The following is a 23,230-nucleotide window of genomic DNA, read 5'->3' as shown; positions in this document are numbered from 1 at the left end:
ATATTTACAAAATATTTAAAATAAATCTTATAAATATTTATAAATATTTTGTAAATATTTTGTAAATATTGTGTGCGATCTGGGTAAGTTTGTTCAAAGTCTTTTTCTATTTCTAAGAAAAAAACTTTCAAGAGAACTATACATCCTAGTCTTTAAGCAAAGTTTTTAAACAAAATGAAATTCCAAAAGAATAACTTAAAGGAGGATTCTTTCAGTCTATAAGTTATTTATGTTAGTTTTCAACGGATACAAATCTGGATCTTTTTCTGATATCTTTATCGTACATTCACAGAGAAATTCCTGATCCTTTGTGGAGTTTCCCGTGAGACTTCCCGGCCGCTTGACTTTTCAGCGGAAAACGCCCAACATGTAGCGTTAACTAAATGCTGTAACCCAAGGAAGCGTTGGTATCTTTACGAGCATCAAGTGGAAAACAACGGCATAATTTCTGCATAATTCCCATCGACGCATCTACGCGTGTCGACGGCGAAACACGCGCTTCCCTTGTCAGTTACCCGCAGTAATTCTGCATAGGCAAAAATAGATAGCTTCCCAGACAACACGCATTGTTTAGAAGACCTTTTCATGATGCCCAAAAAACTCAAGTCAACAAAAAATCAAATTGTTATGTAACACCATGTGTCATATTACATTTATATTGTTGAGTACGAAATTGTAACATTGATGTTATGTTACTTTTAGTTTGTGTGACTGGGATATTGTTGGCAATGCGACGGGTGCAAGATTGGGGACGTATTCTCTCAATTACATCTCGAGACGAAAATCGATTCAGGAGTCAAATTTCTAAAAATCCTTTTTTCGTTATTCACGTCCAAGCTAAACTCTCTCTTTCTCTCTCTTTCTTTCTTCTTTTTTTTATTCTTCTTCCTTTACCAGCTTTATCTTATAAATCATCGACGTCCGTCGATCTCACAGACTGTACCGCACGGCAGGTGTTACTTCTTCACGCTCGTTCCTCGGCGGAGAGGTAATCTTCGAAAATATTCTACCTGCTCTCCGATATATACGTACATGTATACAGATACACATTGGAATATGTGCACCTGCATTCCAGCGTCGTTCGTGTTTCGCGCCGGGCGTCTGGCGAAGAAGAGGGACTAGATAAAATTTCAAAAGCGGCCCTTTAAATCTGGTCTCGTCAATGCGATGGAATGCCGGAAAAAACGAGTCTAGAGAAGTCCGGCTGACGCGACGTCTATTGTACCATCATAGAAAAGCTCCCGTCCGTGTAAATATAACGTATGCAAATGCGACAAGGGATATATCGCATCAGGTTTCAACGTTGTGATTGAGAGAAATCAAAATTGGCCAGAATAATTAACTTTTGTAACGATAACGACTATCGTTAATAATACGTCATTAATTAGCGCGAAGCTGCCGCCTGATTCTTAACACACACAACACAGTTAAGATTTTATTAAAACTTACGCAACCAAAACCGACGTAAATTTTTTATTCTTCGTTTTTATTGACGTATTGATTTTTATCATTAAATATTAATTAATCATTAACTTTATTGAAATGCGTTTTGTGCAATCGCGAATTACAATTTTAAATGTTAATTTGTAATTTAAAGACGTATCTTCTTTTTATTAGAAAAAGATGAGAGAGAAAACTTTGTAATCAAGCTAAGTCTATATATATTCTGACAGTCTATTATCTATATAAATACATGTCGTTATTTGGATTTGCACTGAAACTAAACTTACAATTGGTAAGTTAAGGGAAAGATAATTAAACTTTGTTTAAAAAATATGACTTTTATTTCACTACTGAAATAAATCCTTATTTAAATATGACAAAATAAAATTTTATTCTTAGCGGATAAACCATCTATCTTATTTACCTATAAATGAGATAAATTTTACAAAAATGTATATTTTGTCATTATACAGTCAAATTTTTTTAATAATCAATAAATATCGAAAAAAACATCACGTGTAACATTTGTTTGCAAACATTTCGACTTTTTTTCTCAGTTTAAAAAAGACGTTACAATTGCTACTTGAAGATATAGGATAGGTTTACAATAATAAATGTTGTTAAAATTAAAAAAGTATAATAGAACATACTGAATTTAAGTAAATAAAATGAAAGATATTCAGCTAAAGTCTTATCTATATAACAATAAATTAATGTAAATTTATATCTTTTCCTTTTATTATAAATTAATTTCCAAGCAACGCCATCTCGACCACTTTTCATCAAACAGTAGAAGACTTTCCGTGAGAGTCGATAAATATTTGAAAAATCTAATTTATCATCAATCGGAATCTGCCTGAATAAAGCGGAAGCTAGAAGATACCAAATCTCGCCGACGGATGTCGCTAGGTGTATTGAAAATCGAAGCGCGACGCGCGCAGGCGATATTCGCGGCTACGTTCAGGTTGTCCATCAGCGCATGCATCACCTGGGGGCTAGAGTTTCTGGATCTGCGGCGAGCTCTAAAGGGAAAATCGATGGCTGGGACGAGGTGTGTCGACAACGACGGTGAATTTTCACGGGCGAGTCGGGACGCATGCGAGTAAGACGGGAACGTATTCTCGGCGCGACGACCGCGAGAAGATCGAGAGGAATTTCGATCTCGCGATTGTAGCGCGGAGCGCGCCCTGCACCCGGGCGGCGTTGCGTTGCATCCTCGCCATCCTCGCCTCGCGCGCTTGACCGTCCTCTCACCATGGTACCTGAGAACGTCAACGTGCATCGGCGTGCATCCACTGGCAATCGCAACGTCCGCGGCACGAATGTCCAAAGGAATCTCCGCGCGATGTATCGGATCAGAGTCTGCAATCCGGACTAAAACGGGCGACGATGACGACGTGCTGCCCGTGCTGGACGAACCAGGTGAAGACCTTTAATATGCCTTTTGATTTTTTATGCAATTAGCGGCATCGGTCTCGGGGTGATTGGTGCAATTACAATGGAAATTGTTTAAATACCCAAGCAACACACGTTCAAAGATATAATAGGTACGATAGAAGTTGTGTAATAAACATTTAATGAACGTCAGAAATCGTGTAATAAACGTATAAATTAAAAATATAATAAAATTGATGCGTTTGTTAAACTATTTAATAAATGTTATAAAAAGACGTTCACAAAAAAATGTCTATAACGTCTCCAATTAAGCAAGATCCACTTTGACTGAAAATCAGATTATTTCTTTTAATTGATTCATAACGTTTATATTAAACGGTTTTTTAATTAATTTTTTACTAATTTTTTAATTTACTAATTGAAAATATCGTTTTTATACGAGATATTTCAACATATATTTAACGTTAATAATGTCTATCTAATATTTTTATGTACTATAAAAAATGTTTCGGCCAATTGTAAATGTTTTTTGAACGTAAATTGTCTGCATGGGTAATAAAGAAGCTTTTATCGTAGTTTGCATCTTTAATTCAAATGCGAGCGTATGAAAACGAGCAGGAAATAGGCAAAATTGAGTATATTCAGATACATAAATTAATAATAGAAACATAGATGTGTGACATAAATATTACAGCCTTGGAATTGAAGCGTTGCTCTCTGTTGAATAAACTATGAAAATTTTAGACATCGGAGATCTCGTTTATATTTTTTTTAAATATATATTTCGTTTTTATATTTTCTTTCAAAAATATTAGATGAATATTTCATGCTAGGTGAAGCATTTCATGCTAAGCGAGTCTATTTTGAGATTTGAGGTGGAAATCGTAAAGTCATAATAATAATTTTCACGTTCCTCCATTTCCTCTGGAGATTATTTTGATTAGCATAAAATAGATCAATATATATGAAGTGAATGAATTTAAAGTAAATCTGAAAATATCACACTTCTTTTTTTACGTAAATTTCTTGCGTAATTTAATCCACTTAATATCATTCGTCTTCGCAGTTAATTAAACCTAATTATGTGTTGTATAATTTATAATTTTATTTTTTATCAATCTACCGTGCAGATAAAACTTGATTTCGAATACGCTCGTGGAAAATCATAATCACAGTCAAGAACCCAATTAAATGTAAAAAATATTTCTTTACACACGATGCATCATCAATCTTTCATATATCTCAAATTTTTTGTTTGCTTCTCATTGCTTGCGGTGCATCAATCTTTCATACGATTTTTGTACACGTCAATACGTTCGTGATTATACTAATTAGTAAGCGTCGCATATGCATTTTTACAAGCAGTATCGTAAAATTGTCGACGTTCTTAGCTATAGAAAAAAAATTACAGTTGCATCCACTTATATCTGCTTGAGCAATGGATATTTATTTAATTTTATTATACATTTTTAATTATATTTCTGTATCATATAAAAATGTAATTATATACTATATTTTATTAATTATATATTATATTTTTCAAATGTATTTAAAAATATTGATTTATATTCGTTGATTCATTATAATTTCTATGAAAAATATGTATCTGTTGTTAGGAGAAATTCAGAGAGTGTCGTAAATGCGATAATAAATAGATATTTTTATTAAATAGTAATTCTAAAATATCTCAAAATGGTATAAGACTTTTTTGTTCCTTTTGACCCCTTCTACGCCCCCAATGCGGCCCGGATCTTACTTAAGAGACACCCTGTATGTATGTATATAAAAAATATATATGATTTATATATATATTGTATATACTTTTATATATTATATATTTATAATACATTTTATATACACATATATATACAAAAGTGTACTAAATTTTAATAAATATTTGTTTGAATAATATTAGCTGGATATTTACTAAATGTACACATATATTTATTTGGTACAGAAGCTATTAATTTTTTAGTTAACTATTTTTTTTTTTTAGTAAATGTTTAATTAGTACTATTCAAATATTTATTAAAATTTAATACATCTTTCCAGTTATATATATATGTATAATTAATATATCATATATTTTAATATTATGTTATGTATATTTTATACATACATACGTACGTATATATATTTTACTGCATGTTTGAATATAACGCACGCGCATACGCACACGATTCTAATTTCGGAGCACAGATGCTTCTTCCATGGAAGTTCTCAATGTTACGTCATTTTTCGTAACGTCTGGAAATAATTCATTCGTTACGACATACGAGCAGCTTTGTATTCACACAAGCGTTATTTATATGTTACATGTAAAAATAAATTATATCTCACGCGTATTTATCGCGTAGTTATCCGTGGAATAAAATACCATAAATAGCTTAGAAAAGGAAGCTTGTTTGAGCTGATAAATCGACGATTAAATTTAGTATTTAATGTATCGGAAATTATGCATAAGAAAAACATTGAATTATTCATTCATTTCCATTTAGAGTATCGTGTATAGGAAATATCTGTCCTTCTAATCTTTCATAAACAGAAACCACTTATTTGCAACATTCGCTGTATGTCGCAAATTATTTCAATTAATTTAGGAAGATGTAGTACCCAAATAGTTCAAGTCTGCCGGCCGGCGTTGTTTAATGATTAATAGGCGATATTAATGGTATAGACATTATGTTTATTTTGTGACACGAGAAATATGGCGTTGTAACATTGCGGTTCAAATGCTAGCTATCGATGGCAATAATTAAATAATGTTATATCGCAACCTTGTTCCGCATTAAACAGACATTATTTATTACCACTTTAAAGTACATTTCCATTCGCATTACGTCATGCAGAAATATTCATTTAATCGCAGTGATAATCGTGTACTTTCTTTCTACGTCTTCCTCCATTTCATAATATTAATCCCGTTATCAGTTCTAGTACTTAACTATCTTAGGTACTTGATCTTGCGGTCGAATATGTTTGTTTGGAAATACGATGACGATATTCCGTCACTCGTCCGGTTTACACAAACGGAGCAATTTTATTAAATAATCTCTTTGAAATCGATATCATAAAACGTCATTTTTCCATCTGAATAATTCATTAGCGTAGTTTATCTTGTGGTGTTACGTAGATTATATGTTATCATATAACTGTTACATGAAAACTTCTTATCTCTTTAGCAAATTAATTAACCTTTTTTTAAATTTATATACGTATATATACACACGCGTGTATATTTCATATTTTATGCTATTTTGTTTTGTTGCATTTTTTTTGTCGCATGTTCCAATATGCTTCTACCATAGTTCTTACTCACTCCAACGCGCTTGATAGAATGAGATATGGTACACCCCCCCCCAGAGAAAGGTTTCTTTGAATGAAAGAAACCTTTCTCTGGGTGTAGGAACATGTTGGAGCATGTTGGAGCTTGCGATGCGAACAAACGTATAGAATAAAGTTTTTCAGTTCTCTTTAAATTGATTGTAAAAAAAAAACTAGTTTTATTCATGCTCTGTATCTCTTCACATGGACATTTTTAATTGTTTGATAAAAACAATCGCGAGCCCTTATCTTGCGCAAAATATCATTTTATTGCCTAATGTTATGACATTATTATCAAAGATATTCGCCTTTTTTTATCGTATGCTCAAAGAAAGTAATCTCGAATACTTCTCTGATGCGTAATTCGCGAGATTGCTTTTGAATTATTTGCGATTAGAATTCTCGAAAAGGATATCAGTTTCGGCGAATATCTGCAGGATATTCTCGAAAATCAACAAAAATATCAATTTCACTTTAAGAGGATATCAATTTCGGGTTTCCTGATTACCAGGATGTTCGATATCGAAAATCGAAAAGCTGTAACGCAAGCGATGAGTTTTTTCCGTGCAGTTACAAGAAAAAAAGTAGGGTGTATTAAGGGTAATGCGATTTAACTTTACACCATGCCTTAGCTATCTTTTTTATTGATTGATGTCGTACAAATAACGTGGATCGATAAGAACGACCCATACTTGTAATCTATGAAATGCAATCTATGAAAGATATTCACTATTATGTGACGTCACATAATTTAGCAGAAACGTGACTCGCAGACTTATTGTTAGCAGAAAGCGTCATAATTCTTGTTCTTTCTTTTGTTGTATTAATCATCTTAAAATCTCGGCATCGAATCTAGATAATAACATATATTAACTCTTTGAACAGCGTAAAACCATATTTTAATCGCAAAACATCATTTTTTACCGTCCAGCTAATTAGTCATTTCATCAATAGACATCATTTTGAAATCTTATCCTGTCATTAATGACTGTCAGGCGGAAGTCAATTTGTTATAAGTCATCGATGCTTATATAATCGTTCATTTTCCTACATACGCTGTTAGTTTAATTTACTGAGTTCATTATTCATAGTTCGCAATCCTAATTATATCCAATTTGAGTTACTTTTAATTATTTCTAAGGTCGCCACTGTTCCTACTCAATACGTCGTCAATTTAATTAAAATAATGGAGTTGAACGATTTAACTCAAGCAAATGTATTTTTAACTTAAATTTAGTTTATTATATACCAAGTTACACACATTGATATGAACGTTGTTTGCTTTGAAAGTACCACAATATGACAGAAATGAATTAATTTACATTTTGACACACATGAAAGTTAAAAATAGTCAAATGTTATTTAACTCAAGAGAGATTAGATTGCCACTGCTTCTTTGATATACAGTGTATGTTCACGGATAAATGTATTAAATCCATGATTAAATCCATACAATACATATCAGTGAGCATACATACTTAATTCTTATAAAAATCGTCGTAGCGATCGTCTTTTCATCTATACGTTTTTATCTTTACAAGTCTAGGCGATATTTAACATCTGTCAAACTGCAGGACATTTGTAATTGCAGGAAAGTCGTATCGCAAACGCAATCTCATTGCACCATGACGGTTGCACCGAAGGGACTGATATCTCACGGCTGAAATTGCCTTGTGAAATTGCCATTCATCGCTCGGCCTTCGGATATACGAAGCTTCCGCGGGAAAAACGATCGTGCGTGGCGTGCACGTTTCAGTACGACGTTGACCGTCGCCGGGTGAGGAACAACCGTTGTCATTAGTCGTGCTCCGACGTAATCGGTCGACTAACGAAGTTCACGTTCTTCGATAATCGGCCCCGACGTACGACGGGAAAATCAGAGGACAGAAAAGATCGACGTCCTTCTTCTGGAGGAAACAGGTGCGTATACGATATATATACGAGACATATACATCTCTCTCGTCCCTTTTTTTTCCTCCCTGCTTATGCATGATTCATGATATACTACGCGTGGTGGATAGCAATCTATTCGGTCTATCGATCCGCAATTATATCTATCTAAATAACGAAAGAGGTATAAAATGACAGCGTGATTGATAGTTGGGTAGGGAAAGAACGTGTTAGGATAAGAACGTGTTGTGTGGATATATTGCGTGGATACTTTCTAAGATCCTTGCTACGTTTCACATGAAGCGGATTGTATACAAATCTTGTAAATAAAATTTGACTTTAATATATCTCTAAGTCGAAGCACTTCCTTTGTTATGTGTGAATATATAAACTCAAAACCTTCAGGATATTGTAATATGTACACTCTCTCTAAACTCTTTGGAGTGAAATCTCACTGTAAAGAGTAAAAATTGAGCCAGTTTTGAAAAAGAGATCAATTTTCAATCTTTAAGAGTGTGATTTCAAATTCTTAAGAGTTTGATTTCATTCTAAAAGTTTTAGAGAGCATACACACATAACACTCACACACACACATACACACATAATATATACCGCAAATAGCGCAAATATCCTAAAGATTTTTTAGTTTGTCCGTTAAAGGCAAACAAAGGGAGTGCCTCAAACTTACAGATATATTAAAATGGAATTTTATGTATAATATTGTAAAAAGTAATAAGATAAAAAAATGAATTTTTAATCGGATATTCTGAACGGGAAGGTAATTTATTTTCAATTTAAAAATACATGGATATTATTAATTCATGAGCATTATTATGTGGAAATGGATTGCGTACCTACACTTTTGCCCTTTAAAGACGATATCGTAGTGGCAGAAATTGCTGTTTCATAAAAGCAGTAATCCAATTTGTATACGACATTTTGCGCAAACATCACTGTAATTATAATCACGATTAAGACATTGGATGAATCGTATAGTCTTTATTAATTCATGAGCATTATTATGTGGAAATGGATTGCGTACCTACACTTTTGCCCTTTAAAGACGATATCGTAGTGGCAGAAATTGCTGTTTCATAAAAGCAGTAATCCAATTTGTATACGACATTTTGCGCAAACATCACTGTAATTATAATCACGATTAAGACATTGAATGAATCGTATCGTCTTTATCAAATTTTGTTTTGACGAACTCGCTTGACATTTGCTCATGTATTAATTTTGATATAATTCTGTTCAAATGCGCTCTTAAGCTAAGTGACATAATTGTCGGTGAATAAAGCACGCGACGGCGCTTAATCCGTCAATTATCTACCTGAGAACTTCCGCGAAAGCTCCGCATTTCGTAACAGGAAGCTTAATCTAATAATAATAATAATAATAAAAAAGTGGGAAACCGAATGTAATCAATATCAAAATTAAATTTGTAGACGTATCCTAGAGTAGGAACATTAATATTAACATGAAATGTAAAATTGGAAATTTAAATTTTGTAATTATCAATAACATCAGCAAAATTGATATTGATTAATTAGTTTATATTATATTTCAAATTAATATTTTATCCTACAACGTGATATCGATAGAAGCGGAATATATTGTGGATAAACAAAGGAGCGTATATTTCGCGTATCTATTATATTTAAAAATTTAAAAAACCACAATTGTGTCTAATTACAACATCGTAATTTTATTTTCGTTACATAAAGTATTACAAAAGTCAATGACCGATGGTACAAATTTATCACCTGGACGGCGCAATTTAATTGCGCGCGTATTTCAGCTCGCCGAAATTTGGCGGATATTCAGGGTGCGCTTCGTAATCTTCATCCTGAAAATATTCTCGTTGAAAATTCAGTATGATTTGAATATTCTCAATACAATCCTCTTTTACGTCAAGATTTTAATTTATGCATTGCTTTAATTATCAGCTTTTCAAAGTTATCGTAAACATGTTACGCCATCCCAGGTGGGAACAAATGATGACTTGCAAGAAAAAACCAATCCTAAAGCACGCCGATTTATTATCGTACTTTTTTGCATCATGAAATATAACAATTTATTAAATTATCAGGTCTCCAGCTACAATCTTTATTTATGTTTCTGATAAACATGCGCAATTTTAATAATTTTAGTGTCGATAGAAATAATCACATATGACAGATAAATTAAAAAGCGAAACATTATTCTAGATCTAGATATAAGGAGCTTTAGGAATAAATTTCCAAATAATGACTTAGCATTTACTAAGTTAAAGTAACGCAAAAATGTAGCTCTGAGTAATAATTATTTTATCATTCATTTATGATAATATTAAGTAACTCAAATATTTTTTAATTGGCAGATAAGAAGTCACGATAAATAGATACTATATATATATAGAAGGCAATAAAGTTATCAATCTGTTTGTTTGATAACTTTATTAGCTTGTTTCCGATTATAGTATCTGAATGTATTCGCAATGTGATTAGCGCAATTATGAATCACGCTGCATCATGCTACGAAATTACGGCGGAAACAATATTCTTTTTTTTTTGTATGGTAATCTCAAAAACGATTGTAGCTTACGTATGCTTTACATAACTATTGATCTCACAAAAAAAATCGGTGATTATAAATCGGATTTTTCTTGTTAGCAAAAGCGAAATTCTGCAAAGTTTTATTTTTTCTAGTCATCAAAATTCGAGACGATGGTCATCCTCGTGGCGTCTGCAATGCGCAAAAGAACATTCGAATTCGTTTTTCTTCCATAAAGAAAAAAATTCATGAATCGCATTATGATATCCGGAGTAAAAAAATCACAATATCGCAAAGATAATGTCAAATAAATCATGGGATTCGTATTGTCAGTATAATGCAAATACATATTTGTTTTGTAAATTATTAGTTAAAACATATTTGAATGTTTGATTTACTAGCTAAAATAGTTTGTTTTTTTTTATACATTTTTATGAATGTTATAGATTAATTTTTTATCTTTTCCCCAGTTCTAAAAATTAGGAAAAGATGAAGAATAAATTAAACCAAGATTAAAATTAATCTACAATATCGTGGAATATGCAGGTTTTTGAGGATCAAGCCCGCTATTAAAGAAATACTGTTACTATTGCATATTGCGTATCTAAATTCTAAATGTCATATTCCATTCAGTCGGCTAATGAACGTAACGGCTATAAACACAGTTTATACGCGATTAATACGCCGCGGGCGAGTTTGTTGTATAAGTTAACCCGTAACAATGCAGGTTAAATGCCGAGATAATTGATGCACCGAATAAGAGCCGGCAGTCCCCACGGTTCGTATTACTGAATCGTCCGGTGAAATTGATTAACATCTGCAGCATGTATTTCACGGACGATGTGACACTGTATATAATCCGGTTTTGCAAAACGTATTACGATATCGATCACGTTTTTCTAAAAATACATATTTATCTTCTAACAGATTTGCATTCACACCGACAATGCATTTTCCTGAGCTTTCTTTATTTTTTGCGACACTCGACAAGAATCAGTAGCCTTACTTTGCATTTGTTGCAATATACATAACAAATAACTGTATATTTTAAGTGCATTTACATTTTACTATTTCGCGTTCTGGGAAAAATGACAATTATTAATGAAATTAATGCGAAAAGCTGGAATTTGATGACTAATTCGTCCTTATTGCTTACAAGACGAAATACGTGTAAGCGATTGCAAACTTTTTGTCAGCTTATACATAATTTCTGTCTCGTACTTGAATTACAAAAAGACTAGATAAAAGCTTGTTTATTAAGAATAAGAAAATTTCGTGAAAACGTTTAAAATAGTTCCTTTTATCTCGTTTGTACTTTGACACTTGAATTATTTAAGGGATAGCTGCGATAATAAATTAAAGTATTATATTCCAAGATGATCTCGTACACCCTGTGACACATCATAAATCTTGCCTATCATTTTTCTTCTGTGTTATGAGTTTTGTTTATAACTGTAGGAAAGCTACGCTCAAATTACGCATCATCTTTCGTTAAGGTCGTTTCTGACGTCGAAAAACGATTCGAAATTTGCATGGCAGGTATTCCTGGTTGAGTCTGGTAACTCCTTCTAACAGAGATTTACGATGTAGATCAGCATCTTTCAACATGTATTATCATCGCTTCTCTGAGCCAAAGAGAAATTAAAACTATGATCAATTTCATGTAAAACGAAAACTTTGCGTTGCACTTCACAGAAAAGATCTCACTAAAAATATTAGTCGTATCTCTGAAATTATCATATCTTAGATGTAGTAAAATCTTATTTTGTACTTTGCACTTTCACGTATAATTAATATCATTAATAAATCATGCAATTGAGATGCAGTCTCTCGTAAGAGGACAGAATTATTTTTAAGATATTGGCTTTATGACAGTCAGAACTGAAAGACTAAGATAATGATGTATAATTTTTACATTTCTGCTAAATAACTTATTTGAAAACATTTTAGATAAAAAAAAGTTCTGTAAATTGTGAAGTTTATTTTAATTGACGATAATTTTAAAATTACTTAAGAAAATGGTAATAAAAAATTAGCTGGTAAAATAATTTTGTGACTGACTCATTCCGAGATTAGATTGCTGGACCGCATACATTCCTCTGTTTCGTTTCTTTGGCATTCATGGGAGGAAGAGAGGGAAGGAATCCGGTAGAGACAAGAAAAAAGGCGACCAAAAAGTCGCTATGTACTTGCACGAAGAAACATGTATTTGTAGTTTGATCTTATATGTGTGAATGAAGGCAAATTTAATTCCGAAAATTTATCACAAAGTTCCCGTAATCTACGCAGTCTAATTTTTCTTACTTTTCACCAAATTGAGGCGTAAAACTTGTGAACTTTATTTTACGGTGAATTCATGCAAAATGAGATCAGATTAGGATATATATTATGGATATATATTATGGAATTATTCGGAATGGATTCCGATCGGAATTATTCAATTATTTTTTCTATTATGTCTTCTAGGAAAAATGGAATAATTCCGGTCGGAATCCATTCCGAACAATTCCGTAATACGTGCCCTTTGTTTAATAATGAATTTTTGAAACGAATATCACGAAGGGCATCGATCGATGAAGATGCTTCGTGTGTTATAAGAGGAATCTTGCGGTCGTCTTGCTCTGGAATTGATTATCTTCGTCTAACCAAATTCCGTTCAGGCGCCTCGATTCGCTTCTCGCCATAAATAATCGTCGATTAAGAATAGAAGACGCGCGAAGCACCCGCGTTGTTAGAATTGTAGGAGATATTTAAATGTGCCTATAACAAATGCACCTGTTACGATGTCGTAAAGATACAACAACAACGCGCCCGTTGCGTCGCGATTATATCAAACATAAAAAAATCAACAACCATCTTACACTTCAATCGCGCAAATATAATGTTGCGTGTTTAAAGTCGCGTGTTACCTTTTTGAGATAATCACTCTTCTTTGATGACCGATGTTTGTACAACTTCTGTTCCTTTTATAGAGACAGAACATATATACGTTGAAAAGTTTGAAATATGTAGATAAAATGCTGTTAATTGTAACTACCGAGTACATTTAACTTTTAGTTAAATGTATACACAATTTTTTTCTGGTTCTTTACTTCACGCGATGAGTCATTCATGTCCCAATTTATTATAATTTTCATGACTTAAATATTAAATGATTTTTGCGTATTCTTTAGAAGGTATACGTCGTTAGAAAGTATTTATAATGTTATATATATCTATAATTGTATATAAATAGCTAATTACTTGATGCTCCTAGTTTTTCAAAGAAATGTACAGGACTCAATCGCGATTGAAGCCTCAACATCCCGCGTAGATTACGCGTTGTAATTAATCGCGCCGACATTTACATATATAGCTCATGTCAGTTCTCGTCATCTTATAGGATGTAGAATACACGATTAAAGGTTTAATACAGATATGACATTGGACGTAGAACGTGATTAAAATTTTAGTTGACATTTCATATAGGGCAGATTCCTTCGTAAATATATAGTCATATCCGTAAACCGGATATATATTGAACGAGTCGTGACCAGTTGACCCCAACCAAGCATCGTTTTATACTTATACGTATCTTGTGAAAGGAGGTATTCAGGTGGTTATCGATTTTACTCACGATCGTTAATACATAACGTCCTTACATCTTTCGCGGTCTTAATGGACTCTGCGAAGTGAATTTTTTTCCCATTCTATGTTTTATTTCATGTATCTTAGTCTATCGGATAATAAATTAAAATGATAAATGCCGGAAAGGACATATCCGTTCGAAAGAACTTTGCTTGCTTTTGCGTCGTGCTGAAATCATTTTATTGCTTATTCATAGAATTAAATGATAAAGAAAACGATATTTATATCGTTTTCCACAACGATAGAACTAATGATGATAATAACTGATGCGTATGCTACATATCTTTTTGGAATTCCGGTGTATTTAGGGAAAATATATATATAACGATTCTAAAAATAAAATTCCGATTGAAATGTGAGGTGACCAGTGTTGTGTAATACCTATCTAGGTACAATTTCTAGGCCTGTTCTTTTCAGTTGAACTTCTGACATGGTTCATCTTTCTTCCTTTTCCGTGCAAGAAATTTAGCTAAAGAGAACAGGTCTCTTATGTACCGGTACCTATGTTTAGATTTTAGTTACTTTATGGTTGATACTTTCCCGTACTAAATGCACGTTTAACAGGCGCGGAGCTCGGTAAAAGTGTATTGTATTTCAAATATAATACACTTTTATTAAGCTTAGTGCAGGGTAACAAATTAACGCCGCGATGAAATAATTTGTCCGATGACAATTTTGAATGTTTGATGTTTTTGAAACATAATGCATAAATGTTAAATGAATTATTTGAATAAATTTAATAGCTTTATATGTGTTATTTCATTTTAATGAACAACATATTAAACTTACTTGCGTAGAATATTTATGTGCACTTCATTCAAACAAATTATTACTTTGGATCAATGAAAATTTCTTTAAAATTAAGATATTTTTTTACTTTAAAAAACATACTTTAATTTCAAAGAAATTTTCATTGATCCAAAGTAATAATTTGTTTGAATACGAGCAAAGAGATATTTCTTTGAAATTAAGATATTTTTTTCTCAGTGTACGTATGTGTATAAAATACGTATAATACGTAAATATTATGTGTGGATACATGAAATCATAAATGCCTATTTATTCTGAAGTTTTAGTGAATAAAAATATCTATATCTAAATACATTTAAGATATCTGTACCTAGATATTTTGTTTTTCTATACTATCTGTATCTGTACCTCGGTACATTTTTTTTTAGGGTACTTGTATCTGTACTTAGGTATTAAAAATGAAGTATCTTACACAACACTGGAGGTGACATTGTAATACCGCGAGATAATGGTCTTCGATCATCAGAATAACCTTTATTATACGTAATGATAACAATAATTTTCTTTGAGGATAATTCATCGATTTGACGTACTCTATGTTGCTATATGACTTGCCATTTTCACGCAGGAATAGATTATATTGTCATTATTCTCCATCGATCTCAGCTTTCTCGCGGCGAACAGTAAAACCGCTGTCGTCCAGTGACATGCAAGAGCATGTAAGCCAATCGCTTGAATATTTGTACACGTCGTGAATAAAGCCTCATTGTCAACTATAGAACCATCCCGCGCATCAGTGGGACACTGTCAACTCTGTCGATCGATATCGATGTAATCGTGTGCAATAATCGTTGCCATTTACCTTCGATAGATTTCGTGATGAGATTCCTCTGTGTTTTCCCCAGAAATTGCCGATAGAATATCAATTCAGGCAATTCAGTAGCTTTTTCTTCGATGAAGCTTAATAAAAAAAAATAACAATTTTTTGTCGTTGGCCTTTAAAACTGCGACTGTTTTTACCCTTCCGTCTGCACCCCCACAGACCTCATTTTATGAAAATGTTTATTTCGACAATTTTTTATTTTAGATCTCTTCACAATAAAAAATATTTTGTATTTGAGTTAGAAAAGGTTTATTCAAGTCCTTATTAAAATTTTGTGTTGAATTTTTAATATATCCGAGTGTTAATTTAATAGTGTAATTGTGTTATTTGAATATTTTGTATTAAATTGACATTTAACATTTCTTAATGTTAAAATAACACAATTTATGAGTAATAAATTAAATATAAAAGTAATGTTTTTTAAAATATAAATTTTAAGATGAATAAAATGTGTTAATTTAACATGTTATAAATGCTAAATCTATTGAAACATTAATTTTAGATATTATAAATGTTAATTCAATGAAAAAACATCACTGCTTACAAATTGTATCAGTGTTACATTTTGTATAGTTAATTTTTTTACATAATATTTGTGTTATTTTCTAACATATTTGTCTTGTGTTAAATTAACAAAAATTTGAACCGTTTGGAACATGTAAAATGTATGCGAAACACTATCGTGTCTCTTAATTAAATTTAATACAAATTTTCCAATTATATTCTCATAAAAATAAATACGTCCGACAGTACCAATACACTGAAAGAAAAAAATATTTAGTATTTATGATTATAATTGCATAACCAAGATAGATAAATAGTTACAGTTAAGAGCTCCGTTTTTATAATCATTACACTTACATTATTGCTATGATGTTAGTAATAATGATTCTATATAATTTTGTATAAAAAAAAAATATATATAGTTTGCTCCGAACCATAATTATTTTACTTTATGTAATAATAATCACAAATACCAATTATTTTATTGTTGTTAATCTTGCAATTATTTTATTGTTGTTAATCTTGCAATGAAATAGAATTGTTTTAATGGTTGGACCATTGTCAATTCTTGTCTCCATCGTCAATCTTCGTTCTCGAGTAACTATTGAGTTGCTATTCTTAACTGTTAAGTATTATAATGAAAATGGACCATGAGTGCGCGCGCTACAAATTATCGAGACGTTCCCTCCGGTTATTTGCGGAACAGGTGATCTCGAGTAGAAACGACGGATACATAATGAGGGAAATGCATGAATTAATCTCTCTCGATCGTGCATATAAACTAGACATCCCATTGACTCTTTTTAACGGCGCTTTCTATACTCCTATGTGTCTATTCATTCTTAAACATAAATAATAATTTAATTTTTATCATATTTCCTATATATCTCTATTATATTATTATTTCTGCAGTTATTATTATATTGTATTTACAATATTATTCCTAGCAAACAGAGTCATATTTGATCAAGGCGGGTCCTAATACCTAATATTTTTGTGCGAATTTTTACGATTTCCTGTTTAAGTTTTTCATTTACTCTCCTCTATTTTTTACGTCTTTTTATATATATCGCTATTTTTTAAGATATCGTTAGGCTCATTTGAGCAACCAGGCCATTTTTAACGGCCAATTAACAGGAAGGTTTGCTGATTCGTGTCACGGTAATTATACCGGATGAACCGGTTAAACGTTAGAGACTAGGAAACGACAGCGAAGACCGCTAATTAGAACGAAGGTCATGACTTTTACTTTTTAACGACAAAAAACGCAAGCGATCGGAAGGTAAACGTACCAGTTAGTAGATATTATTTAATTATTGCACGAAATGACAAAAATTTTAAATATTAAGCTTTTAATGATATAGGTATATGACTTAATAAATAAATTTGTTCTTATTAAATTTTTATACATAACGAATTTATGTAGAATCATAAAAAGTTTAATATTAAAAATTTTTATTATTTTGTTCAATAATTAGGTCATTTCCACCAACTATATTTACCTTACATTTTTCACAATTCATGAACAGTCGTAAAAATATTCATATTGATTATAGAAGAGATAATACTTGTAACACTTTACATTCATAAGTTGCAAAGTCATAAAAAAGGAGTACATTTCGTTTATCTTATCGACTTTTAACATATCGTGTAATTAACTAATACGTAGAAAACTTATAGCGTGTGTACTTTGCTTATCTTTTTCATACTCATATAATTGTGGAATGCAATATATATGTAATAAATATTTAGTATATTTAATTATATTAAAAATATAAAAATATAAATATATAAAAATATAAAAATTAATTTGTAGATTTGTTCCTTAATGTTTTGAAATATAAAAAATTCTACGAGATTATCTACTCGTCGGGAAAAATTGGTCGTCATCGCGTAATGATAAGTGTTCTTGTGTAATAATCTCATTGGTTATTAATGCTAAAATGATCGCCGCAATTAAAGATTATTTCAGGAAAATAATGACAATAACAAATGGGCTATTTTTATTCTTTCGTCATTTTATGTATGTTGACGTACACATAGAATGTTATTACATAACATTTTTACGACAAAATAATCGTTTTCTTTGCAGTAACCAAACAGGCAGGAAAATTGCGTTTACGCAGATATCGGATATACGAAAAAAAAAGAAAGAAAAAATGCAGAACGTATTTGAGGTCGACGATAACGATGTCATTTATAAAGATGTTGTCATCATAGGTGAGTATATAAGTTGTCTTGAGAAAATTTAATAAATAACATGGAAAAATTTAATAACTCAGTTGAAAGATCTACAAAAATTGTGCAACACGTTTGGTAGTAAGAAATATATTCTTCTATAATAACGCATCTTATATTAAACTCAATTTGTTATGGATTAAAAATGAGAAAATTTTACTTTTATTTAAAAAAAAAATGAACTTTCAATTCTCCAGTATATAATCTGATCAAATTTTTTAAATATGGATATGTATGGTTATTCAACACTTATTACGTAAAGATCAATGAACTTTTTTTATCTCGTCATGTTCAGCAATTTTAGTATTAATTTCCTACGAAGCTAAAATTTTTATTGCAAGAGCATATTAAATAAAAAGTTTGTAAGAAGGTTAATAAAAATGTCTCTGAGTCAGCAATCATAATTTAGCTCGTTACCAAAATATTAAAGATTATTATGTAAAGATTCTACACAATTTCTGGTCCTCAGGAAATGGGCCCAGCGGAATATGTCTGTCGTATATGCTCGCCGGAAACTGGCCTTATTATACCGGCGAACCTCATCCTAGCGATGATATGCTGACAGCGCGTCTGCGGTTTTGCACGACTGGCAACGAGGAGTGCAGTGACACGCCGGACGATTCGAACACTGATGTTACCACCAACAATCGTCGTCAGTGCTCCAAATCTGGTGTCAGCAGAACGCAAGGAGGCGGGCTAGCGTGCAGCACACGCTGCAAACTCGAATGCCTGTCCTCCGGCATCGAGGGTAGAGGCGGCGTTCGACCACTGGCTCTTCTTATGGATCAGCTGCAGCATCCGTGTGTCGACGCCGGGCTCGATGTGGCCTCGCTGCTCGATTGGATTTCCGCTGACGAACATCCCGAGCACAGGATCGTGGACCACGTTGTCCTTGGCAAGGGTCAACCAGGCGGTGCTTGGCAGGTACATGACCAACGATATTTCCTCACTTCTTTGTAATCCTGAAAATAATGGATTCTTTTCCATAAAGTACAAAACGATAGGTGAAAAATGATGAAAGGAAAACAATTAAAAATTTTATGTTGGAAATTGATAAGGCTAATTATAAGTATTACTTAATTCTTAACGCAATATATTTATGCATTATGAAAAGCTCTTTTCGTATTGCTTAGTTTAATGCTTTTTTAATATGATTATCTCTAGTCTATGGACCCCAATGTACTGACTATCAGCCTTAGCCGATGGATGTCACTTCCCGATTTGGATTTGAGGCATTGGGAGAAACTCGTCGAAGTCGAACAGTTACAAAAGTCTGTTTTAGCCGCAGATAGCGACGTGTATGCGCGGCTAGAAAAACTGAATGTTTGTAAGGCGTCTAGTCGAGTTTCTATGGGTACCGTGGCAGCGTATTACAAGGACTATGTTCGCAGGAAAGGCTTGAAACAATACTTCCGATGGTATATATTTGAAATATTTGACACAAAACCGTTATTGACATCAACGCGGACTTTCACGAAATAATCTATTGCAGTGGGACCACAGTTACTTCAATAAGACCGAATTCGGACCCGCCTGAAAGCAAAGGAGGATACAATTGGATTGTAGACGGATACGAGAATAAAAATGGAAAACGATTTCGATATCGTTGTAAAAGAGCAGTTCTTGCAACCGGCGCGACCGATTTATCCAATCATCTGGGCATCCCAGGGGAGAACACGAATCGCAAATGGGTGACACACGATCTTAACGATCTCGAGACTCGATTAGGATGTTTGGTTAGCGAGTACGGTACGTAAACGGAAAATTATATAAAGAGAGATGATTGCACCTAATTTGGCAGTGTCTAGAAAAACTTGTCTTCTTTTTCATACAACTCGTTTGTTTATTACGTAATTCCTTCTTGATTTGTTCTTATTTGAGAAATTGTTAACCGTAGGCAAAGATTCGACCGATGAACAGATCCCACCCGTATTAGTAATCGGAGCTGGTCTGAGCGCAGCCGATGCGATTATGGCCGCACGCTTTCGGGGCATACCTGTGTTGCACGCATTCCGCAACTCGATGAACGAGTGGGGTAAACAGACCGCCGAGAGAATAACTACCAGTTACGATCGACTGCAATGGCTACCGGATTCCATATATCCGGAGTATCATAAGGTGTACGAGATGATGGCTGACGGAGGTACAAATTATCCTTCGTACAAGTCCTTGCCAGGATATACACTCGTCAGTCTTTCCGAAAATCGCGAAAATGGAAACATAAGCGCGAGAAGGACAGTTACTCTTTCCGCTCCAAACGGTCAGCTGCACACGTTTCAAATATCTATTGCAGCTATTCTTATCGGTAAGCATCATCTGTACTTCTTGATAATAACTCAAATTAGTAAAACTTATATATTGGATATGATAATAGATATTGGCTTTAGTATTGAGTTCATAAATTCAGTTCGTAAATTCGTTGATGTTACTGTATTCAATAATTTATTTCAGGATATAAACCAGACTTGTCATACTTAGAAGATGGTGGTATGGGATTGGGTAAATTCGCAGATAAACCGATCGATAGCAAATCGAATCCAATTGAAATCGATGATTTCACATACGAGGTGATTAACGCGCCGATAAAAGGACTTTATGCATTAGGACCTCTAGTCGGTAACAACTTTGTTCGCTTCGTTTTGGGCGGTGCGGTTGGAATTGTGGCGCATATTCTATGCACCACAAATACCTGAAAGATCTGACAGCCACTCGCGCAACTCGATCGTATATCTTAGCAAAATTATTTTATATATAGACGCATTAACAATGCCATCGTGTGACTTCTGCTCAATTCGTATGGGTGACTATCGCTTAATTCTTAACATTTATACCAAGAGATTGCTGGGTAAATGTGTTTGTATATACTATTAAAATTATTTTTATATTCTTTCCATATTATATCCTTCGCGAGGAAACGACCGATTTTTAAATGTACATAACTATTTAATTGTTCCGTCAAAATATTTTCTAGGGTGCGTTTTACTTAATGCTCGCAATGCTTGCGAGCTTCATTTCATTCGTATCAACAAATATTTGGAATGAAATGATGCACGCGAGCATTGCGAAAGTTAAGTGGTGGAACGCATTCCTAGTGAAAGTTAAAGGGCGATGACATCCCTGGTGGAAAAATGTTGCTGAAAATTTGCTGAAAATAAATTTTTCAGCTAACATACTGAAAAATCACTGAAATCCAACCGAAATTTTTCTGAAATTTTTTGAAATTTTTCTGAAATTTTTGCTGAAATTTGTCTGAAAATTTTGTCGAAAATGATTTCTCAGCTAAAAATCGCTGGAAATTAAACTGAAATTTTTTTGAAATGCTGAAATTGAAAAGTGTTCCAAAACGTGGAATAATTTCAGCGAAACTTTCACCAGGGATCGTTACAACATTTACTCAGCGAATAGTGACTTACAACGTGCGGAAAAAAGATGAGTTTTTAAATGCCACTTTTGATCTATTTTAGATCTGTTCGCGCTTGTTAACATTCCATTTGATAAATTATATATCAATAATATTTGCATCTTTTAACAATTTGTTCTTAGGTGCAATAGTATATTATTGACAAATTTTTCATGACTATACATTACAGATCTCTCCACAAATACACCCTTATTAGATTCTACATCTCATAAAGTGTATATACAGTTATATATAACTGTTGGAGTCTGTATTGTAACGAGTTTCGTAAAGAATAACGAATACTACAACGAAACTCTTGATATAAATTCGGATACTATGTATGTACTTAGGATTAATCTGTGTTTGCCTTTTTACGATTAAGTTAAATGCTTTTTATGCACATTTATAAATATATATATAGGAATGCTTTTAATAATTTTTATTTTTACATATATATATATATATATATGAGAGGTTAGAATATTTACAAGTTTCTTAGAATGGCCGGACAATTGTGCTTATCCAAACGCACAAGCATTTTTACATTACGTATTTTTATTTTCTAACAATTTGCAAATGAAAATACATGTCACAGTAAGTCACAGTAGACTATTATCACATCTTAAGTTTTACGTAACATCTTTAATCCGCCGTGTAATATGCCTTTACATCTCTTATTATATAAGCTGTGATTACTTTAGTGAAATAGGCTAGTAACGCTCTGTTATTAGTATAATCTATATATATGTAATACTACCTTTTTAGTACAAAATGTTTCCACAAAATTTACTTTTTGCATCTTCTTTTATTACTTAATAGCTTTTGTTTACACTTAATTTACAAACTTTATTTAGATTTTACATAATTTTATTTATGATATCTAATACTATACAATCACACATTAATTAAGATTTACATGTTAAAATTAAGTTAAGTTTATTCAATTTAAAACTGAATTTAAAAAAGAGAAATGTATTTTTCATAATTTTATTATATTTTAAACACAGACTTTTATGTTACTCTTTGATAACGTATCATGAAATTCAAGAAATATTCTTTTGTTATATTAAATGTGCGGTATGTAAACTTATATATTATAATACGTGCTGTAACAGTAAGCCTAAAATGTATTTAATATAATGTTGCGAATTTGATATTAGCAGTAAAGCGAGTTACTGTAGCGTATATAAGAGGTAAAACGAACATTGAAACGTATCGTTTATAGTTTATAGTATAGTAAC

The 23,230-nt window shown here is 32.4% G+C and overlaps 1 protein-coding gene across 1 annotated transcript; it reads left to right on the top strand.

Annotated features, from left to right (window-relative positions):
• The first annotated feature begins 2,431 nt into the window (after window positions 1-2,431).
• Window positions 2,432-21,780, top strand: LOC108723423 (oxidative stress-induced growth inhibitor 2). Its single transcript, XM_018449189.1, has 8 exons — window positions 2,432-2,865; window positions 7,754-8,082; window positions 18,444-18,571; window positions 19,059-19,513; window positions 19,754-20,007; window positions 20,082-20,338; window positions 20,487-20,894; window positions 21,041-21,780. The coding sequence occupies exons 3-8, from the start codon at window positions 18,511-18,513 to the stop codon at window positions 21,280-21,282; spliced, it is 1,677 nt and encodes a 558-aa protein (XP_018304691.1). The 5' UTR covers window positions 2,432-2,865; window positions 7,754-8,082; window positions 18,444-18,510; the 3' UTR covers window positions 21,283-21,780.
• The last annotated feature ends 1,450 nt before the right edge of the window (window positions 21,781-23,230 follow it).

This window comes from Mycetomoellerius zeteki, unplaced genomic scaffold, assembly GCF_001594055.1.
Source record: "Mycetomoellerius zeteki isolate Tzet28-1 unplaced genomic scaffold, Tzet1.0 scaffold232, whole genome shotgun sequence".
NCBI classification, from domain to species: Eukaryota; Metazoa; Arthropoda; class Insecta; order Hymenoptera; family Formicidae; genus Mycetomoellerius; species Mycetomoellerius zeteki.
This window is presented reverse-complemented; position numbering and strand designations above follow the sequence as displayed.